The sequence below is a fragment of the Thamnophis sirtalis genome, unplaced genomic scaffold (assembly GCF_051295495.1).
Source record: "Thamnophis sirtalis isolate CommonGarterSnake01/CBP01778 unplaced genomic scaffold, rThaSir2_p1.2 scaffold_9, whole genome shotgun sequence".
Lineage (NCBI taxonomy): Eukaryota > Metazoa > Chordata > Lepidosauria > Squamata > Natricidae > Thamnophis > Thamnophis sirtalis.
The window spans coordinates 81,550,802-81,566,792 of record NW_028261389.1 but is presented as its reverse complement, the minus strand read 5'-3'; the positions used below and the strand labels follow the sequence as shown (position 1 = coordinate 81,566,792).

The window sequence follows — 15,991 nt, the reverse complement described above, 5'->3', positions numbered from 1 at the left end:
GGGTGTTGGGGGCAAGATCCTGAACTTTCAACTGGGTGGGGAAAACCGGGAAGCTTCTAGATTCGGGATTTCCCAGATGTGCCAACATGGCTCTCTTAATAAATGGGAACTTTGAGCAATACTTTGCCTTAATTTTGGATGCTATTTGGAACCCCGACAGTAAGATTTTATCGCTTTTTTTAAAGCTCAATTTGCACTGATTATTTCCCTCTAGCTCTAAAAAAATGTGTGCATAGATCCAGAAAACGTACAGAGACCCTTAAGCATTCAAACTTTTCAGGTGAACGTGGAGATGAAGGTTCTACATTCGGTAGCCCTGGGGCATCGGTGCTTTAAAAGGCAGCTAATGCCTCATGAACAAACCCAGGACCTTAACAGTCCCATGTTTCACACCCACCCTTGGGAAGAGTGCGCATGGGAAGGATGAAGGTGTTAAGCACAGGGAAAGTGACCCCCCGTAAGAAAAGGGCTGTGTAAAGCCAATGGGTTTAGGTGTGAGTGTGAACTGCACAAACTCTCTGGCCATTCTTGTTAGGGAGTAAGTCCCACCGAAGACGGAGGAGTAAGGTGTGCCCTTCTGGATACCCATGTAGAGAGTGACGTTGTTGTCCTTGAGTGTGGTCCACCTCCTGGGCGCATCTGCAACTAGGAGAAGCTGCTTCCGCTGGAGAGAAACTAGATTTCCAATCCTCACCAAGACCTCACCACTGCTTCCTAGGCCAAGCACCCTCTTTTCCAAAGCCGAAACCGGAACCATTCTTCGGTTCCAAGCATCGATGGATGTTTCCATGTCAAGACGGAAAACTCAACGTGGCGAGCCACAGCTCATCCGGGGGGGGGGGGGGGGGGAGCCTGGCCACCTTCTAAGACTCGAGTAGTTTCATGTGGGCGACAGCAGGGAACTTGAGGGATAGCGAGAAGCAGCATCGGCCATGCCAGAGCAATGCGCAGGTTGGCATCTACCTGGCGTCAGGTAGGACCTTCTCTCCCAGGGCAGAGTGAAGCAACATCTGGAACGGAGGATGGGAAGCCAGGGAGCAGGGAGGGCAGAAAAACTCTCCGTTTCTCAAATTCCTTGCAACTGTGTATTTTAAGGAAACGCCATGCAGATTTCCTGCCTCTGAGCCAACCCATCCATTGTTCCTCCTTCCCTGAGTTGAGCCAGATGTGGGGTGCCAAGGGCTGGCTTTGCTTTTGGCAACTGAGTCTCGTGATAAGGCAGTGTCTCCTTTTCTCCTTCCCTCTTCTTCTTCTTCTCTTTCTCTGTTGCTTTCTGTCTCCATCGCTCAACGTTTCTCACGCAGGAAGCCAGTTCCTCCGATGTGGTCCAGCACGAGTTTGAAGCATTGGTCCCCCTGGAAATGGAAATTGGGCTCGAAGGGCAGAACCGAACCGTCATATATTTTGAGATCTGGAGGATTTCAGCTGGACAGATTCGAAGCGGTCTTCTTTTTCCTAGGTCAGAAAAGAAAGAAGTTTGGAGGAGACCACTGATCCGGGCAGCAGAGCTGAGCAAAGGGCATCTCCTAAATGTTGTGTACTACAAAAAGCCTCGTTCCATCAACACGACAAAATGGCAATAGCCCTTAGACTGATAGGCCGCTTCACAGTGCTTTTACAGCCCCCTCTGAGCGGTTTACAGAATCAGCCTCTTGACCCCCCCAACAATCTGGGTCCTCACTTAATAATAGGGGAAATACAACAAAAATATCTGATCTCACATATAGCAGTGTGTGTGTGTGTGTCCATCTGTGTGCAAGGACTGAGTTTCTACATAGTACATGTGTGTAATACATACATGTAATATATGTATGTGGGGTGGGAGGAGAATTATCTTTCAAGCACAACTTTTTATTCCGCTTTAACATTTCTTGTTAAAAGGTTCCGTTTTGAATATGGTTAATCGTCTAAGTGTGAAATAGCTTTCCAAAGATTTTCTGGAAGCTGCTTTGGAGTTTAGAGGGATGGAGACACGATGGTTTTACAGGAAGGAACAGTTCCATCGTCCTCGAGTTAAATAGGGGGAAAATAACCAATGAAAAAGAGGGGAAAATTCACAAGAAGGGGAGACAAGATTTGTACCGTAAGAAACAATAATAAAAGAGCATGGAGGACGTTTTCCCACAAAATTGGCACTGTGCAATAACCAGTCATATTTATGAAACATTCTGTACAGGCGGCCACAATTGAGACTGGAATTTCCATTGCTAAGTGAGATGGCTGCTAAGTGAATCACGACATATTTTATCATCTTTTTGCCATCAATACTCAGTGAATCAATATGGTCATTAAGCAAATCCTACTTTCCCGATTGACTTTGCTTGTGGGAAGCCAACAGAGAAGGCCCCAATCAATAGCGCCAGTCGTAAGGGCGAGAACCAGTCGTAAAGGCACATTTTTAGCTGCTGTTGCCACTTCGAACAGTCACTAAACAAATATTGTAAGAGAAAGACTATCCGTGTTGGCAATTCAGCCGCATTTCCCACTAACTTATTTAATTCTGCAGTCAGAAATTCTCTCTCCCAGGAAAGGGGAGAGAAGGAAGAAAGAGGAAAGGAGAGGAAGGAGGGAAGGGAGAGAAAGAGAAGGAGAGAGGGCAGGAGGAGGAGAGAGGAAGGGAGAGAAGGAAGAAAGAGGAAAGGAGAGGAAGGAGGGAAGGGAGAGAAAGAGAAGAGAGGAAGGGAGAGAAGGAAGAAAGAAGGAAGAAAGAGGAAAGGAGAGGAAGGATGGAAGGGAGAGAAAGAGAAGGAGAGAGAGGAGGAGAAGAGAGGAAGGGAGAGAAGGAAGAAAGAGGAGAGGAAAGAGGGAAGGGAGAGAAAGAGAAGGAGAGGGGGTAGGAGGAGAAGAGAGGAAGGGAGAGAAGGAAGAGGAAAGGAGAGGAAGGAGGGAAGGGAGAGAAAGAGAAGGAGAGAGGGTAGGAGGAGAAGAGAGGAAGGAAGGAAGAAAGAGGAAAGGAGAGGAAGGAGGGAAGGGAGAGAAAGAGAAGGAGAGAGGGCAGGAGGAGAAGAGAGGAAAGGAGAGAAGGAAGAAAGAGGAAAGGAGAGGAAGGAGGGAAGGGAGAGAAAGAGAAGGAGAGAGGGCAGGAGGAGAAGAGAGGAAAGGAGAGAAGGAAGAAAGAGGAAAGGAGAGGAAGGAGGGAAGGGAGAGAAAGAGAAGGAGAGAGGGCAGGAGGAGGAGAGAGGAAGGGAGAGAAGGAAGAAAGAGGAAAGGAGAGGAAGGAGGGAAGGGAGAGAAGGAGAGAGGGCAGGAGGAGGAGAGAGGAAGGGAGAGAAGGAAGAAAGAGGAAAGGAGAGGAAGGAGGGAAGGGAGAGAAAGAGAAGGACAGAGGGCAGGAGGAGGAGAGAGGAAGGGAGAGAAGGAAGAAAGAGGAAAGGAGAGGAAGGAGGGAAGGGAGAGAAGGAGAGAGGGCAGGAGGAGGAGAGAGGAAGGGAGAGAAGGAAGAAAGAGGAAAGGAGAGGAAGGAGGGAAGGGAGAGAAAGAGAAGGAGAGAGGGTAGGAGGAGGAAAAGGAAGAGAGGAGTAAGGGAGAGGCAAGGGAGGAAGGACAGGGAAAGGAGAGGAAGAAGGAAGGAAGGAGAGAAGAAAGGGAAAGATGAAAAGAAAAGATAAAAATAGGGTGGGGATACTATAAAAGAGGTGTATGGGATGGTAAGCAAAGCAGCCCAGAATGTTTTATATGGGAAAAACAAATCTATAAGTGATAAAGAGAAGTAAGAATAATAGCTTGTATGTGACTGTATACCTGTAGCTACATATAAAAGAGAATAAAAACAAAAGCTTTTTTTTTTAAAGAAAAGAAACCTTGGTGGCCAGGGACCTGAGCTTTCCCAGCAAGGACTGTTTATTCGAATACACAATTTCCTCTTCGTTGTCTTCTCCTTCCATGATCGCACAGCTGTCGGCCGCAGGCAGCTCACACTCTCTGGAATTGGCCGTCATCACCAGTTTTGAGTATTTATATTCCAATCTGTGGGAAACAATACAGACAAAGGAAACGTTGTGGCTAAACCGACTGCTTTGATTTAAAAAAAAAAAAAACAACACCCACAATTCCTTTTGTTTCTGCTTGGAAACCGTTTCTGGACTTTTTGCTTGAGGTGGGGGAAAAAACCCTGAAACTTTGATTTGGGGTTTTAGTGATTAAATAGGTTTGTCGTCGTAGAAATGGCTAGTTTTTGTTTCATTTTCTTAATTTTTTTTCACTAAACAAAAAAAAGGATCTTTATTACCTCTTCCTAAAGTTAAAATACAACGTATTATCTATCTATCTATCTATCTATCTATCTATCTATCTATCTATCTCTATCTCTATCTCTATCTCTATATCTATCTATCTATCATCTATCTATCTATCTATCTATCTATCATCTATCTATCTATCTATCTATCTATCTATCTATCTATAGCTATAGCTATAGCTATAGCTATAGCTATAGCTATAGCTATATCTATATCTCTATCTATCTATCTATCTATCTATCTATCTATCTATCTATCTATCTATCTCTATCTCTATCTCTATATCTATCTATCTATCATCTATCTATCTATCTATCTATCTATCTATCTATCTATCATCTATCTATCTATCTATCTATCTATCTATCTATCTATCTCTATCTCTATCTCTATATCTATCTATCTATCATCTATCTATCTATCTATCTATCTATCTATCTCTATCTCTATCTCTATATCTATCTATCTATCATCTATCTATCTATCTATCTATCTATCTATCTATCTATCTATCTATCTATCTATCATCTATCTATCTATCTATCTATCTATCTATCTATCTCTATCTCTATCTCTATCTCTCTATCTATCTATCATCTATCTATCTATCTATCTATCTATCTATCTATCTATCTATCTATCTATCTATCTATCTATAGCTATAGCTATAGCTATAGCTATAGCTATATCTATATCTCTATCTATCTATCTATCTATCTATCTATCTATCTATCTATCTATCTATCTATCTATCTATATATATATATATATATATATATATATGTCAAAAGATCCTGAGGAAATCCACAAGCCTTAAAGTTGCCATAGTTGCTACAGTTTGGTGCCTTCAACGAACTGCTAATTTTATATACAGTCACATATATTGTCACATAAAGCATCTATGCTATTTGTACTTTACTTTATCAAGGTTCATCTTCAGAAATTATGCTTCTTATTAAAGGAAAAAACACAATTACTTTTGTTTCTGCTTGGAAACCATTTCTGGACTTTGTGCTTGAGGTGGACAAAACCTGAAACTTTGATTTTGGGTTTTACCGATTAGATGGGTTTGTTGTTCTAGAAATGGCAAGTTCATAGTATTATGCAAGCATAGAAAGTTGAGGTTTGATGCTGTTATTCTACTGCACCAGAATTCATCAGCTTTTCTTTCTTTTTTCCCCTTTTCCTACATTCTTCCCTTCTCTTCTCCCTCCCCTATTTTCCTACTAATTTTTTTTTTGTTTTTTATACTATAAACTAATAGAAAAAAAAGAATCAATCTTGTCAACTCACACAAACTATATTCTGGAGGTATTAATTAGTGAGATAAGAAAAGGTTCTTTAGGTAGATGCTTAATACAATTGAGCCGAACTTCCTACCAGATTCAGAAACGAGATAACACAAATGTTAACTTGTAGATCAAAAGTAGGGAGGACTTTGGGGGTGTTTTCAGGGGCATTTCCCCCACTCCTGCATAATTCTTGAGATGATTCATTTTTGGGGGGGGATAAAAAGAGGTACCCCAGCTGAGAACAAGAGAGAGATGGGTCGCTACCTGTTTGCATCATTTCGGGCGAACCAGTAGTGGAAATTGGGACTGGGTCGCCGAACAGGTCGGGACGGCAGGCTGGCCGCGCCCCCGAACCAGTTCCCTGGTTGCTGCTGCCATTGCTGGCCTGTTCTTTTAGTCCTTTTTTCATGCGCAAAACAACTTACAGGCAAATGCGCACATGCGCGCAGCAAAGCGTGCACGAAGTGAATCGGAAGGAGTGCCGGCAGCAACCCAGCCCTGGAAGAAGAGATCTAGAAACCCAGAAACCCTGAACTGATGGATTTAACTGTGCAAAAATCAGCCGATCGACTCGATAGCTCCTTGAAAAGGACGTCTGGGACTCACTTCTGATTTTTCTTCCAGAAATAGCAAGTTAAGGCAATGAGCAGGACTCCCGTGAAGGCCCCGACCCCTGCGCCGACTTTCAGCCAGAAATCCACCGTTTCACAGATGATAATCTTTTTTTCAGGCAAGGAAACCCCTTTGATGCACAACTTGGGCTCATTCCAGACGTACAAGGTTTCCTAAGACACAGAGAGAAGGGATGGAGGAATCAGTCAACCCATCAACCAATCAACCAATTGTATACCTTTGGTTTTTCCTAGGAGGCAATTCCGTTCAGTTCTATGGAGCTTCTGTTTAAGCAATGACATAATCAGCCAATTCCATGAGAGCGAAGGAGACCTAAGGAATAATGCATGTACGTTCTATCTATCAATCATCTCTCTCTCTCTCTCTCTCTCTCTCTCTCTCTCTCTCCCTACCTACCTACCTACCTATCTATTCTCTATATCTATCTATCTATCTATCTACCTACCTACCTACCTACCTACCTACCTATCATCTATGTTGTATTTGTGTATTTGGGCATACCGGGGGTTGTAAAAATCTAATAGCTATCTATCTATCTATCTATCTATCTATCTATCTATCTATCTATCTATGTAACTATCTATCCATGTAACTATCTATCCATCCATCCATCCATCCATCCATCCATCCATCCATCCATCCATCCATCCATCCATCCATCCATCTATCTATCTATCTATCTATCTATCTATCATCTATATGTATATATGTATGTGTATGTGTACGTATAGATAGATAGATAGATAGATAGATAGATAGATAGATAGATAGATAGATAGATAGATAGATAGATAGAGATATGTTTTTTTTATTTAAATAATTTAATATCAAAATGAAACATCCTAGGAGCCTCAGCATCCAATCAACCATCGTCCACGACCTTGATGGTGAACCTATTGCCATGAATGCTAGAGGTGGCACACAGCACCCTCTCTGATGGCCCGCTAGCTGTTGCCCCAGTTCAGTTCCACCGCGCATGCACTTCCCGTCGACCACCTGGTCTTCGGGTCCCTGCCACGCATGCACAGGGGGCATTCAGGAGGCTGTGTGCGCATGCGCAGGGGACGGGGCACATGTGGGGGGGCACACACACGCATTGTATTTTTGGGGTTCAAGCGCACATGCGCACACTTTGGGCACTCAGTCCAGAAAAGGTTAGCTATCACTGGCCTATGATTTCCACTGAGGACAGATAATTCCACTGTAAGTAGATAGTGAGGATAGGAATACAACTAGTAGTGTTTTTCCTCCCTTCCTCGTTGCACAGCACATGAAATTGACTCCTCTCTGTTATGTTTCTAAGCCAGGCCTCACTTGCAAGATATTTCTTCTAGAAGTTGAACTAATCTGCATGTTCCTGAAGGTCTCCTTTGGCTGGAGAAGTCCTTGCCTGTCTGGGCCAGGGAATTCGTAGCATTTCCTGTAAGAATCTTTGCAAAGGACTGGGTCTTCCATCTAGGGAGGTTCTTGGTTGTCCCAAAGGTGCCTTTTTTTTCTTTTTTTCCTTGAAGACATTTCACTCCTCAGCCAAGAAGCTTCTGAACTGAAGAAGCTTCTCGGATGAAAACCAAAACATCTTCAAAAAGCAAAGAAAAATCCAGTTGCCTTTTGAAAAAGCACCTTTGGGACAACCATGACTGGATGACCAAGAACCTCCGTTGGTGGAAGACCCAATCCTTTCTCCTTGGGACTAAATCTTCCATTCAAACAATACTTTTCACCCTCGATGTATTATCTGGTACCCTCTGGACCCCTTGATTATAGGGCCACATTTAAGACGCTTGGCCAGTTTCTCCCCCTTTCTTTTGAATTCAAGATATCCAAGGGCATTCATCCACACCCGTTTTCATCCCCAGCTCCAGCCCTCTACAGAAAACCGGCCCTTGATCACACTGATGCCTTGGAGACAATTGTCCTCAAGAACTGCCCTATTATCCCTTCCTTCGTGTTTCTCATTTAAACGTTTGTACTGGTTTTAAGTCTGAGTATATATTCTCGTATTTTGAAGCATCTCTTGTTGTAGCTCTTCGCCTGGGAGGAAAAAGGGAAGGATGAAGGTCATTGGTGAAATACTTGGGGGCTCCTTGTGCCCTGCCCAAATTTGTAACAGGATTAGTATTTTTTTAATACTAAATATAATGTCGGAATATAACGTCTAACTACACAACCTGTGTTGATGCCGCCGCCACCAAAGAATGACTTTGGTTAATTACCTGGTGCCCCTTTTTGCAAGCCCCCTCGATCTCGTGATAATCCTGCTCGGTGCACATGGGACACGCTTCTGCGCTTTCCCACAAGAAGTTGAACATACACCCATCGCAGGTACCTGCAGGACAAGAACTGGAGGAGAAACGCTGGCTGGGTTAGAGCGATGCATTCAGAAGAGACAATTAACTTAATTGGTTCTCGTAGAAGTTTCCACCCTGTCACACCATCAGTCCATGGACTGCAAAAAAAACACAACACCACACGCCCATTGCCAAGTTGGCCATTAACAATGTTCTGAAAATGGGAAAGTGTGATCTGTTCAACTCCTGCGGCCAAGATAAATAGGTTATGAGCACTCTGCGTCTTTAATGGGCCGCCTTCTACTTCGTTACTCAGCGTACTTTTGGGACATCCTGCAGGAAGTGTTCCACTCTCCAACACTCGGTCTCCCCCTCTTTTGATTCTGACGTGCACATCTGGATTCACCCAGGGGCTGCTCTTCTGCAAGCAGCGATCCGTACACTGTTTATCATTGTGCACTGTTTGCACATGGTCAAGAGTTCAGGTTGGTGCAACTATGTCAAGGAAAGGGGTATATAAGTGCAATAAATTCAATTTTCTACCTAGGATTGAACTCACAGCCTCCTGATGGTGAGGAGAGACCTCCCCGCTCTAGGCCACCAGAAAACTCAGTTAACCTGAATATATCTCACTATATCTAATGTTTTTGGATTATTTTTAATATTTTGCTCACAGAGTGTAAGTCGCTTCCTTTGTGCATTTTATCTTTAGGCAACCAAATACATTCTCCTGAGAAGAAGCCCACAGATGACTGCCAGGTTTTCCAGAAGGATCCGTGGACCAAAATGGCCGAGGAATCCCGCCCGAGAGGCTCTCCCGGTTTCACTTAAATTGAAGGTGAAACTGAGCGTATACGGGGGCTTCTTCCAAGAACCTTCTGAAAGAATCTCAAGCCTATTAAAGGACTCAGGAGGACGGAGATCCACTGGGAGGCCTCCGCTCGGGTTTCTCGTCGTAACACATACCTGGGGACGGAAATTTCTCCCTGGCCAAGTTTCGTGGGGTTGCACCGCATCGTCACGACAGACGCCCGCCCGTGTTCGCAAGTGGCAGAAGCTCCTGAAGATCTGGGCAGAAAGGAGGAAAAGAATTCCAGGTGTTGCCCAGAGAGATTCGACCCTCTCTGCCTCCTGCGGTGAAGAACGAGGTGCTTCCTTTGGTTGGGTTCATTGGTCGGGATGTTGACCCCCCGAGAAGGGGATTCTCCCCCCCCCCCCCCGCCACCCCACGCTTGTCTCGGCTGCAAAGGAAGCTTTGGCTGGATTTTATGAAGTTATTGCCAGTTTTTATACTTATTAGCAGCTCTTCAATTTGGCAATAAAGAGACTCTTAAGTCAGGCTCTACGCCTAGCGGCTTCATGAAAAGGTCCAAGCTATTTTATTGCTTTTTTTCCCCCCACTTCCTTCTTTCAGATACTATTATATAGTTTATTCATTACTGATAGACAAATGGCTATCCAACATCTTCTTAAAAACTTCCAGTGTTGGAGCATCTACAACTTCTGGAGGCAACTTCTGTCCCACTGATTTTTTTTTAAATAAATTTTTATTTTAAACACATAAGCACATCAACAGAAACAAACACATGACTTAAAAACAACATAGGAACAAGAAGTTCCTTCGTATATCATACAGCAGTTCCGAATTGGTTTCTTTGCAGTGAGTGTTTTCCCTTCTATACATTTCTATCTTGTGTTCATAATCTCCGTATTCGTTATCCATGTACAAATCTTTATTTATTTGTACTTAGCTATTTATGACCAAATATTATTTACCTATATCGTGCTTTATATTTTTACTGTCATTTATTCTCTTACATACAGTTATAGGTATACATTCACATAGTTATTCTTTTTCTTTGCCATTCTTATATTATTATTATTCCATTTAAAAGGTTATAAGGTATAATTTGGAGTGCTTTGTTTACCATCCTTCACACCTGCTATGACACCACCTTATTTTCTCTTTCTTTTCTCCATCCCTTCCTTTTCTACTTCCTTCCTTCCTCCTCTCCTTCCCCTTCTTCCTTCCCTTACCTCTCCCCTACTCCTACCCTTTCTTCTCCTTCCTCTCTCCTTCTCTTTCTCTCTCTTCCACTGATTAATTGTTCTCACTGTCAGGAAATTTCTCCTTAGTTCTAGATTGCTTCTTTCCTCGATTTGATGCCAAAACAGAACGTAGCCAGAGAGAGAGAGAGAAAAAAGAAAGCAAGCATTGATATTACAGGAGGGTTATAACCCCCACAGTCAAAACAGATTTTGGTGCCTCCAGACTATTTAATTTGGTCCTTGATGACAGTCTAAGCGTCTCCTGAATTTTCACATTCCCTCTGCAGATTGAAAAGGAGAACGAAGAATCGGGTGATTCGTTCTTCTACTTACTTGTAATAAAAATGAACATCAGGCAGCTTCGTTTCAGATGGCGCAAACATTTCTGGCTTAATATGAACATTTCCCAGGGTGGTTTCAACCGTTGCTCCTGCAAAGAAGAAAAGGAATCCATTTCTGAAAGAATTTACAGGCGGTTGGGAAAAGAGACTGTATATTCCACAAAACGTTATCAGGCAGATTTGATTTGTTACAACGCAAGTTAGTCTAAGGCCAACTGGGGTCGTTTCAACGCTCGATATATTTTCTGGTTTTCTTATAAAAATCCTCAGGACTGCGTGGAAGAATTAAATGTACGTGTCAAGTTCGAAGCACCCTTATGCTGTTGCAACCATTGTCGCTTCTCAGCTTGCCAAAGAATCAGGGGGGAGGGAAGGGTGAGATGGGATGTAGGCTGCAGACACCAAGAGGACCAGCCGTGGGAGCCAAGGACACTTTGGCAGGTGTTCACCTAAGTCAAAGGCTTTTTCTCAAAACAATATAACGAGAATCAATTGGATAATGTGAACTCCGCTAATAGAGGTGGGGGAGAATCCTATACTTTAATTATGGGGGTTTGAGCAGGAATGAGCTAGATCTGGTTTTCCCCTCATCAGTGCCGAAATGATGTATTCAATAAAGTTTTGCGCACATAGATTGCACCGCCTCCATCGTCCTCGCTTTGGCTGTCAGAACATTAACGGCAGGGGGTGGGTTGGTACCAGCGTTACTGCTGGCTCGACGTGCACATTTTTTTGCGCATGCCAAATGCACATTTCATGCACATGCGCTAAAAAGCTCTGCGCATGCGCAGAACGTAAGAAAAGGGCGGAAAATCACATTTCTGCAATGGAGATTGTTATGCGCATGCGCAGAAGTGAAAATCAAGATGGCCCGTGGAGATTCGAACCCTCACCACCCTCCAGGCCTTCCGCAAAGCCCTTAAAACCTGGCTGTTCCGACAGGCCTGGGGCTAAAGAGCCGTTGCCCCCCCCCCCCTCGAATGGTATGGTTGTTGTGTGCTTTTAAATTGTGTATTGTTTTGTTTGTCTTTTTATCACTTATCTGTATCCCCTTCCCTGACTTGGATTGTGAGCCGCCCTGAGTCCCCTCCGGGGAAAAGGGTGGCATATAAGTGCAATAAATTCAATTCAATTCAATTCAATAGTACCAGTTTGGGTGCATGGGCAGCCGAGTTACTACCTACTCAGCCGAACCGGGCCGAACCGGTAGGAACCAACCGCTGGTTAACGGTACGTGAGCATTTAGATTAGCCTGGAAATTGAAAAAAAGATTCCAGAAAAAAAGTGGTGAGAAACTATTTGCCTATCCTCGCCAAGAAAAGGACATGAATATAATCCCCAGGAAGGAATTTCAACTCAATGAAGGCTCTCAGCCAGGGTTTCTCAACCTTGGCAACTTGAAGTCCTGGGGACTTCAACTCCCAGAATCCCCCAGCCAGCTATGCTGGCTGGGGGATTCTGGGAGTTGAAGTCCCCAGGACTTCAAGTTGTCAAGGTTGAGAAACGCTGCTCTAACCGATATTTTTGTGAACAAGATTATTATTTTTTTGACTCAAAGAAAGGAAGACGAATGTTACTCGGTTAAACCAATTAAGCTCTGAAGCTTCCCCGCATGAATTTGTAATGATGCCCCTTGATCAATGGAGGCATCTGGATAAAGGAAGCTTTCTTTTAAAAGTAATTTGGAGCCTAATTTGTTAGCAATTAAGTATAGAAAACTACCCCAAAAAATCACCTCCAAGTCTTAAAAGAAGGTTTTTCTTCTATCAATAAGCACAGCATATATATATGTTTTTTATTTGTGCTGATAAATAAATAAAGGGAGACTAGTATAGATCTATTTCAAGCTATTTAGCTCTCATCAGCTAGCCATACCCTTACTGGGAAATCTAATAGATACCTTTCACCCTGGCTTCGCTGATAACAGATAAGAGCCTGTGGCCTAATGGCTAAGAAGTTTGCCTAGGATGTAATATAGCCCAGGTTCAATTCCCAGTAAGGGTATGGCTAGCTGATGAGAGATAAATAGCTTGAAATGGATCTATACTAGTCTCCCTTTATTTATTTATCAGCACAAATAAAAAAACACAAATATAACAAAGGCAACAGTAAAAATATTGGGTTTCTGTCGTGATGGACTCTTGTGACGAGCCGATAGACAGATGATGGAAGCAGTTAGCTTCCTCCCATAATTGGGGCTTACCAGGGGTTGTAAAAAAAATCTAATATATATGTATGTATGTATGTATGTATGTATGTATGTATGTATGTATGTATGTATGTATAATAAAACTGCAAGTATTTTAGACTTCCTTCAGGTCATTAGAGCCCCTGAACATTTTCCCTGCTCTAACCGATATTTTCACAAAAATATCGGTTAGAGCAGTGTTTCTCAACCTTGACAACTTGAAGTCCTGGGGACTTCAACTCCCAGAATGGATGATGTGCGACCACATGATTTTAAGTACTAATTCAGTAATCCATTAAAATCAGCTGGTCGATCAAACAGGGATATTTATTAGTAGATACTCCTGTATAAAAAGCCTCAGTAACAGGGGGGGGGGGGGGCGTTGGCATCTTCCCTGAGGCCGGTCTTTAGGCTTGCAAAAATTACTCATTGCAAATCCTCCTATTTCCACAAATCAGAGCCCGGTTGGGCGGAGGTCCAAGGCACCCGATTCCCCTCGGGCTCTGCTTTACGGGGGCTCATCCTGGCATCAACCCAAGGAGGCGGCTACCCAGGAAGACGTCGGCCAGGCTGTTGGACTGGAGGGCCAAAGCGGTGCGAAAGCCCTTGCTGTCCGGTGGGATGATGGTCGACTGGCAGACAAAGGCCCTCACGACGTTGGAGTAATCTTCTGACTCGGACACCATGTCCTTCAGCGTAACGTCCGTGATGTTGTCCGCGCAGACGGCTCTCTTTTCTCCCTGGGGGAGGGGAAAGGGGCGATTGGTTTATTTATGAGCCTGGCAGACGCCTTCACCTGTCTCAAACCAGAGTGGGACTCTTCTACAATCTCATGCCGGTTTGCTGACAAATTCCAGGAGGCCATCCCAAAAGACGGAGCTGCGTGATGGTGAAAGGGACATGGGGATTCCTTGGAAAAGCCAGAGAGGAGGGGAGGGGGAGAGGGGGGGAAGATGGGGGGAGGGAGGAAGGAAGGATAAAGAGAAAAGAGAGAGGGGGAAAGAAAGAAAAAAAGAAAGAAGAAGAAGCGAGGGTGGGAGAGAGGATTGGAGGCAGGAGGAGAAGGAAGGGAGGGAATGTATTGGGAGAGAGGAGCGACAGAGGGGGAGGGGAAGTAGGTAGTAGAGAGGAATGTTGGAAGGAAGAATGTAAGTTGGAGGGGGTGAAAGAGGGTGTATGGTGGGTCAAGGTGGCATATTGGGTTTGTATTTTGGGGGGTATGGTCTATGAAAGCGAGGGCTGTGTTTATTATTTAATGTTATATGCCCCAGTCATGCACAGTATACATGTGATTGTATGAAATGAAATGGAAATGGAAATAAATGTATTTTGAAGGAAAGAAAGAAAGAAAGAAAGAAAGAAAGAAAGAAAGAAAGAAAGAAAGAAAGAAAGAAAGAAGGGAGGGAGGGAGGGAGGATTTGGCTGAAATGATGGTAGAGGACAATCAATCAATCACAAGAGAGCTGGAAGGGACCTTGGAGGTCTTCTAGTCCAACCCCCTGCTCAAGCAGGAGACCCTAAAACATTTCAGACAAATGGTTGTCCAATCTCTTCTTAAAAGCCTCCAGTGATAAGGAAGGAAGGAAGGAAGGAAGGAAGGAAGGAAGGAAGGAAGGAAGGAAGGAAGGAAGGAAGGAAGGAAGGAAGGAATGTGTTTCTAACAATGGGTTAGGATTTGGCTGAAATGACGGTAGAGGCGAATCAATCAATCAGAATAGAGCTGGAAGGGACCTTGGAGGTCTTCTAGTCCAACCCCCTGCTCAAGCAGGAGACCCTAATACATTTCAGACAAATGGTTGTCCAATCTCTTCTTAAAAGCCTCCAGTGATAAGGAAGGAAGGAAGGAAGGAAGGAAGGAAGGAAGGAAGGAAGGAAGGAAGGAAGGAAGGAAGGAAGGAAGGAATGGAGGGAGGGAGTCTAGAATCACAGATGGTGGCAGTGAATTATTTTTTTCTGTAATTGTCTGATTTTTGCATCCCAAATCTATGACCAGACAAACTGCATCCCTCCCTCCATCGATCACACTTGATAGCCTACGTCTTCCCAACAGGGCCAAGAATCAACCAATCCCTACTTCATTCCCATTCTCCAATCAGCTGGAGATCCCAACAAGATGATCCGTGTTATTTATCTGTCTGTTTGGATTTATACGGCCACCCAAATTGCGTGACCGGGACTCCGGGCACTGGACATTGAACGAACAGCACGGCAGGAACCAAACCAACAATCAACTTAACCGCAGCACACATCTGGCGCCCTTCAAACCCGCCTCCCGCCTTCCCAAAACCGGCTTCTCTGTTATCCAGGTTCAACTCCCATGGGGGGAAAACGAGGCTCCTGGAACCATCCTGAATGCCGAAAGGCTTGAATGACGGAGGGGGGGGGGGCGGTTGCGAAGGACAGGCGGCCCAACAGAGAAGACCCCCGTCTGATCAGACCAAACCCCCGGCGACAGATGAGCCTAGCTCTGGCCTTGTGGGGGTGCAGGGGGGGCAGGGGCTTACTTGGGAGCCACACAGGCTGATGTTGAAGAAATGGAAGAACTTTGTGCCCCTGGCGGTGAAGCTGGGCCCGTTCATTAAGGAGCCCACTCTGCCCAGGCGGCTGAAATCGTAGCTCAGGCTGTGGTTGTTCCTGGCGGAGGAGAAGAGGCAGTCGTTGTAGCAGGCCGAACGGTCCTGAGAAGAGAAGAGGGGACGGAAGAGAAGTGAGGGGCTGCGGGGAAACAAACAGAAGGGGTTGGAGAGGGGCCGGTGGTCACAGGCAAACATTCGTTTCTAGTACACCGCAAGCAATTCGGACTCCTAGGCTAAACCCAAGTTTGTTGAGGCTAATTGTGTTTGATATTTTGTTCATCCCTGTGACCGTTATGGCCCTGTTATTAAAAAGGGGGTTGTTTTACTCACGAGTAAACGGCTTACTATTACTTGCAAAGGATGGGTCAGAAGAAGGGATGGTATAA

At 44.3% G+C, this 15,991-nt stretch overlaps 1 protein-coding gene across 3 annotated transcripts in view; it reads right to left on the bottom strand.

Annotated features, from left to right (window-relative positions):
- Nucleotides 1–1,071: 1,071 nt before the first annotated feature.
- Nucleotides 1,072–15,991, bottom strand: part of ELAPOR2 (endosome-lysosome associated apoptosis and autophagy regulator family member 2) — an 82,758-nt gene continuing 67,838 nt past the window's right edge. For 2 of the 3 annotated variants that reach the window (XM_087722425.1, XM_087722423.1), the window contains exons 15-22: nucleotides 15,534–15,707; nucleotides 13,580–13,769; nucleotides 10,834–10,930; nucleotides 9,418–9,519; nucleotides 8,377–8,503; nucleotides 6,137–6,315; nucleotides 3,801–3,966; nucleotides 1,072–1,455 (exon numbers count right to left, since the gene is read on the bottom strand). In XM_087722425.1, coding sequence (XP_087578551.1) covers nucleotides 1,396–1,455; nucleotides 3,801–3,966; nucleotides 6,137–6,315; nucleotides 8,377–8,503; nucleotides 9,418–9,519; nucleotides 10,834–10,930; nucleotides 13,580–13,769; nucleotides 15,534–15,707 — 1,095 coding nt within the window. In that variant the 3' untranslated portion in view covers nucleotides 1,072–1,395. The remainder of the gene's footprint in view (nucleotides 1,456–3,800; nucleotides 3,967–6,136; nucleotides 6,316–8,376; nucleotides 8,504–9,417; nucleotides 9,520–10,833; nucleotides 10,931–13,579; nucleotides 13,770–15,533; nucleotides 15,708–15,991) is intronic. The other variant, XM_087722424.1, reaches the window with a different exon arrangement.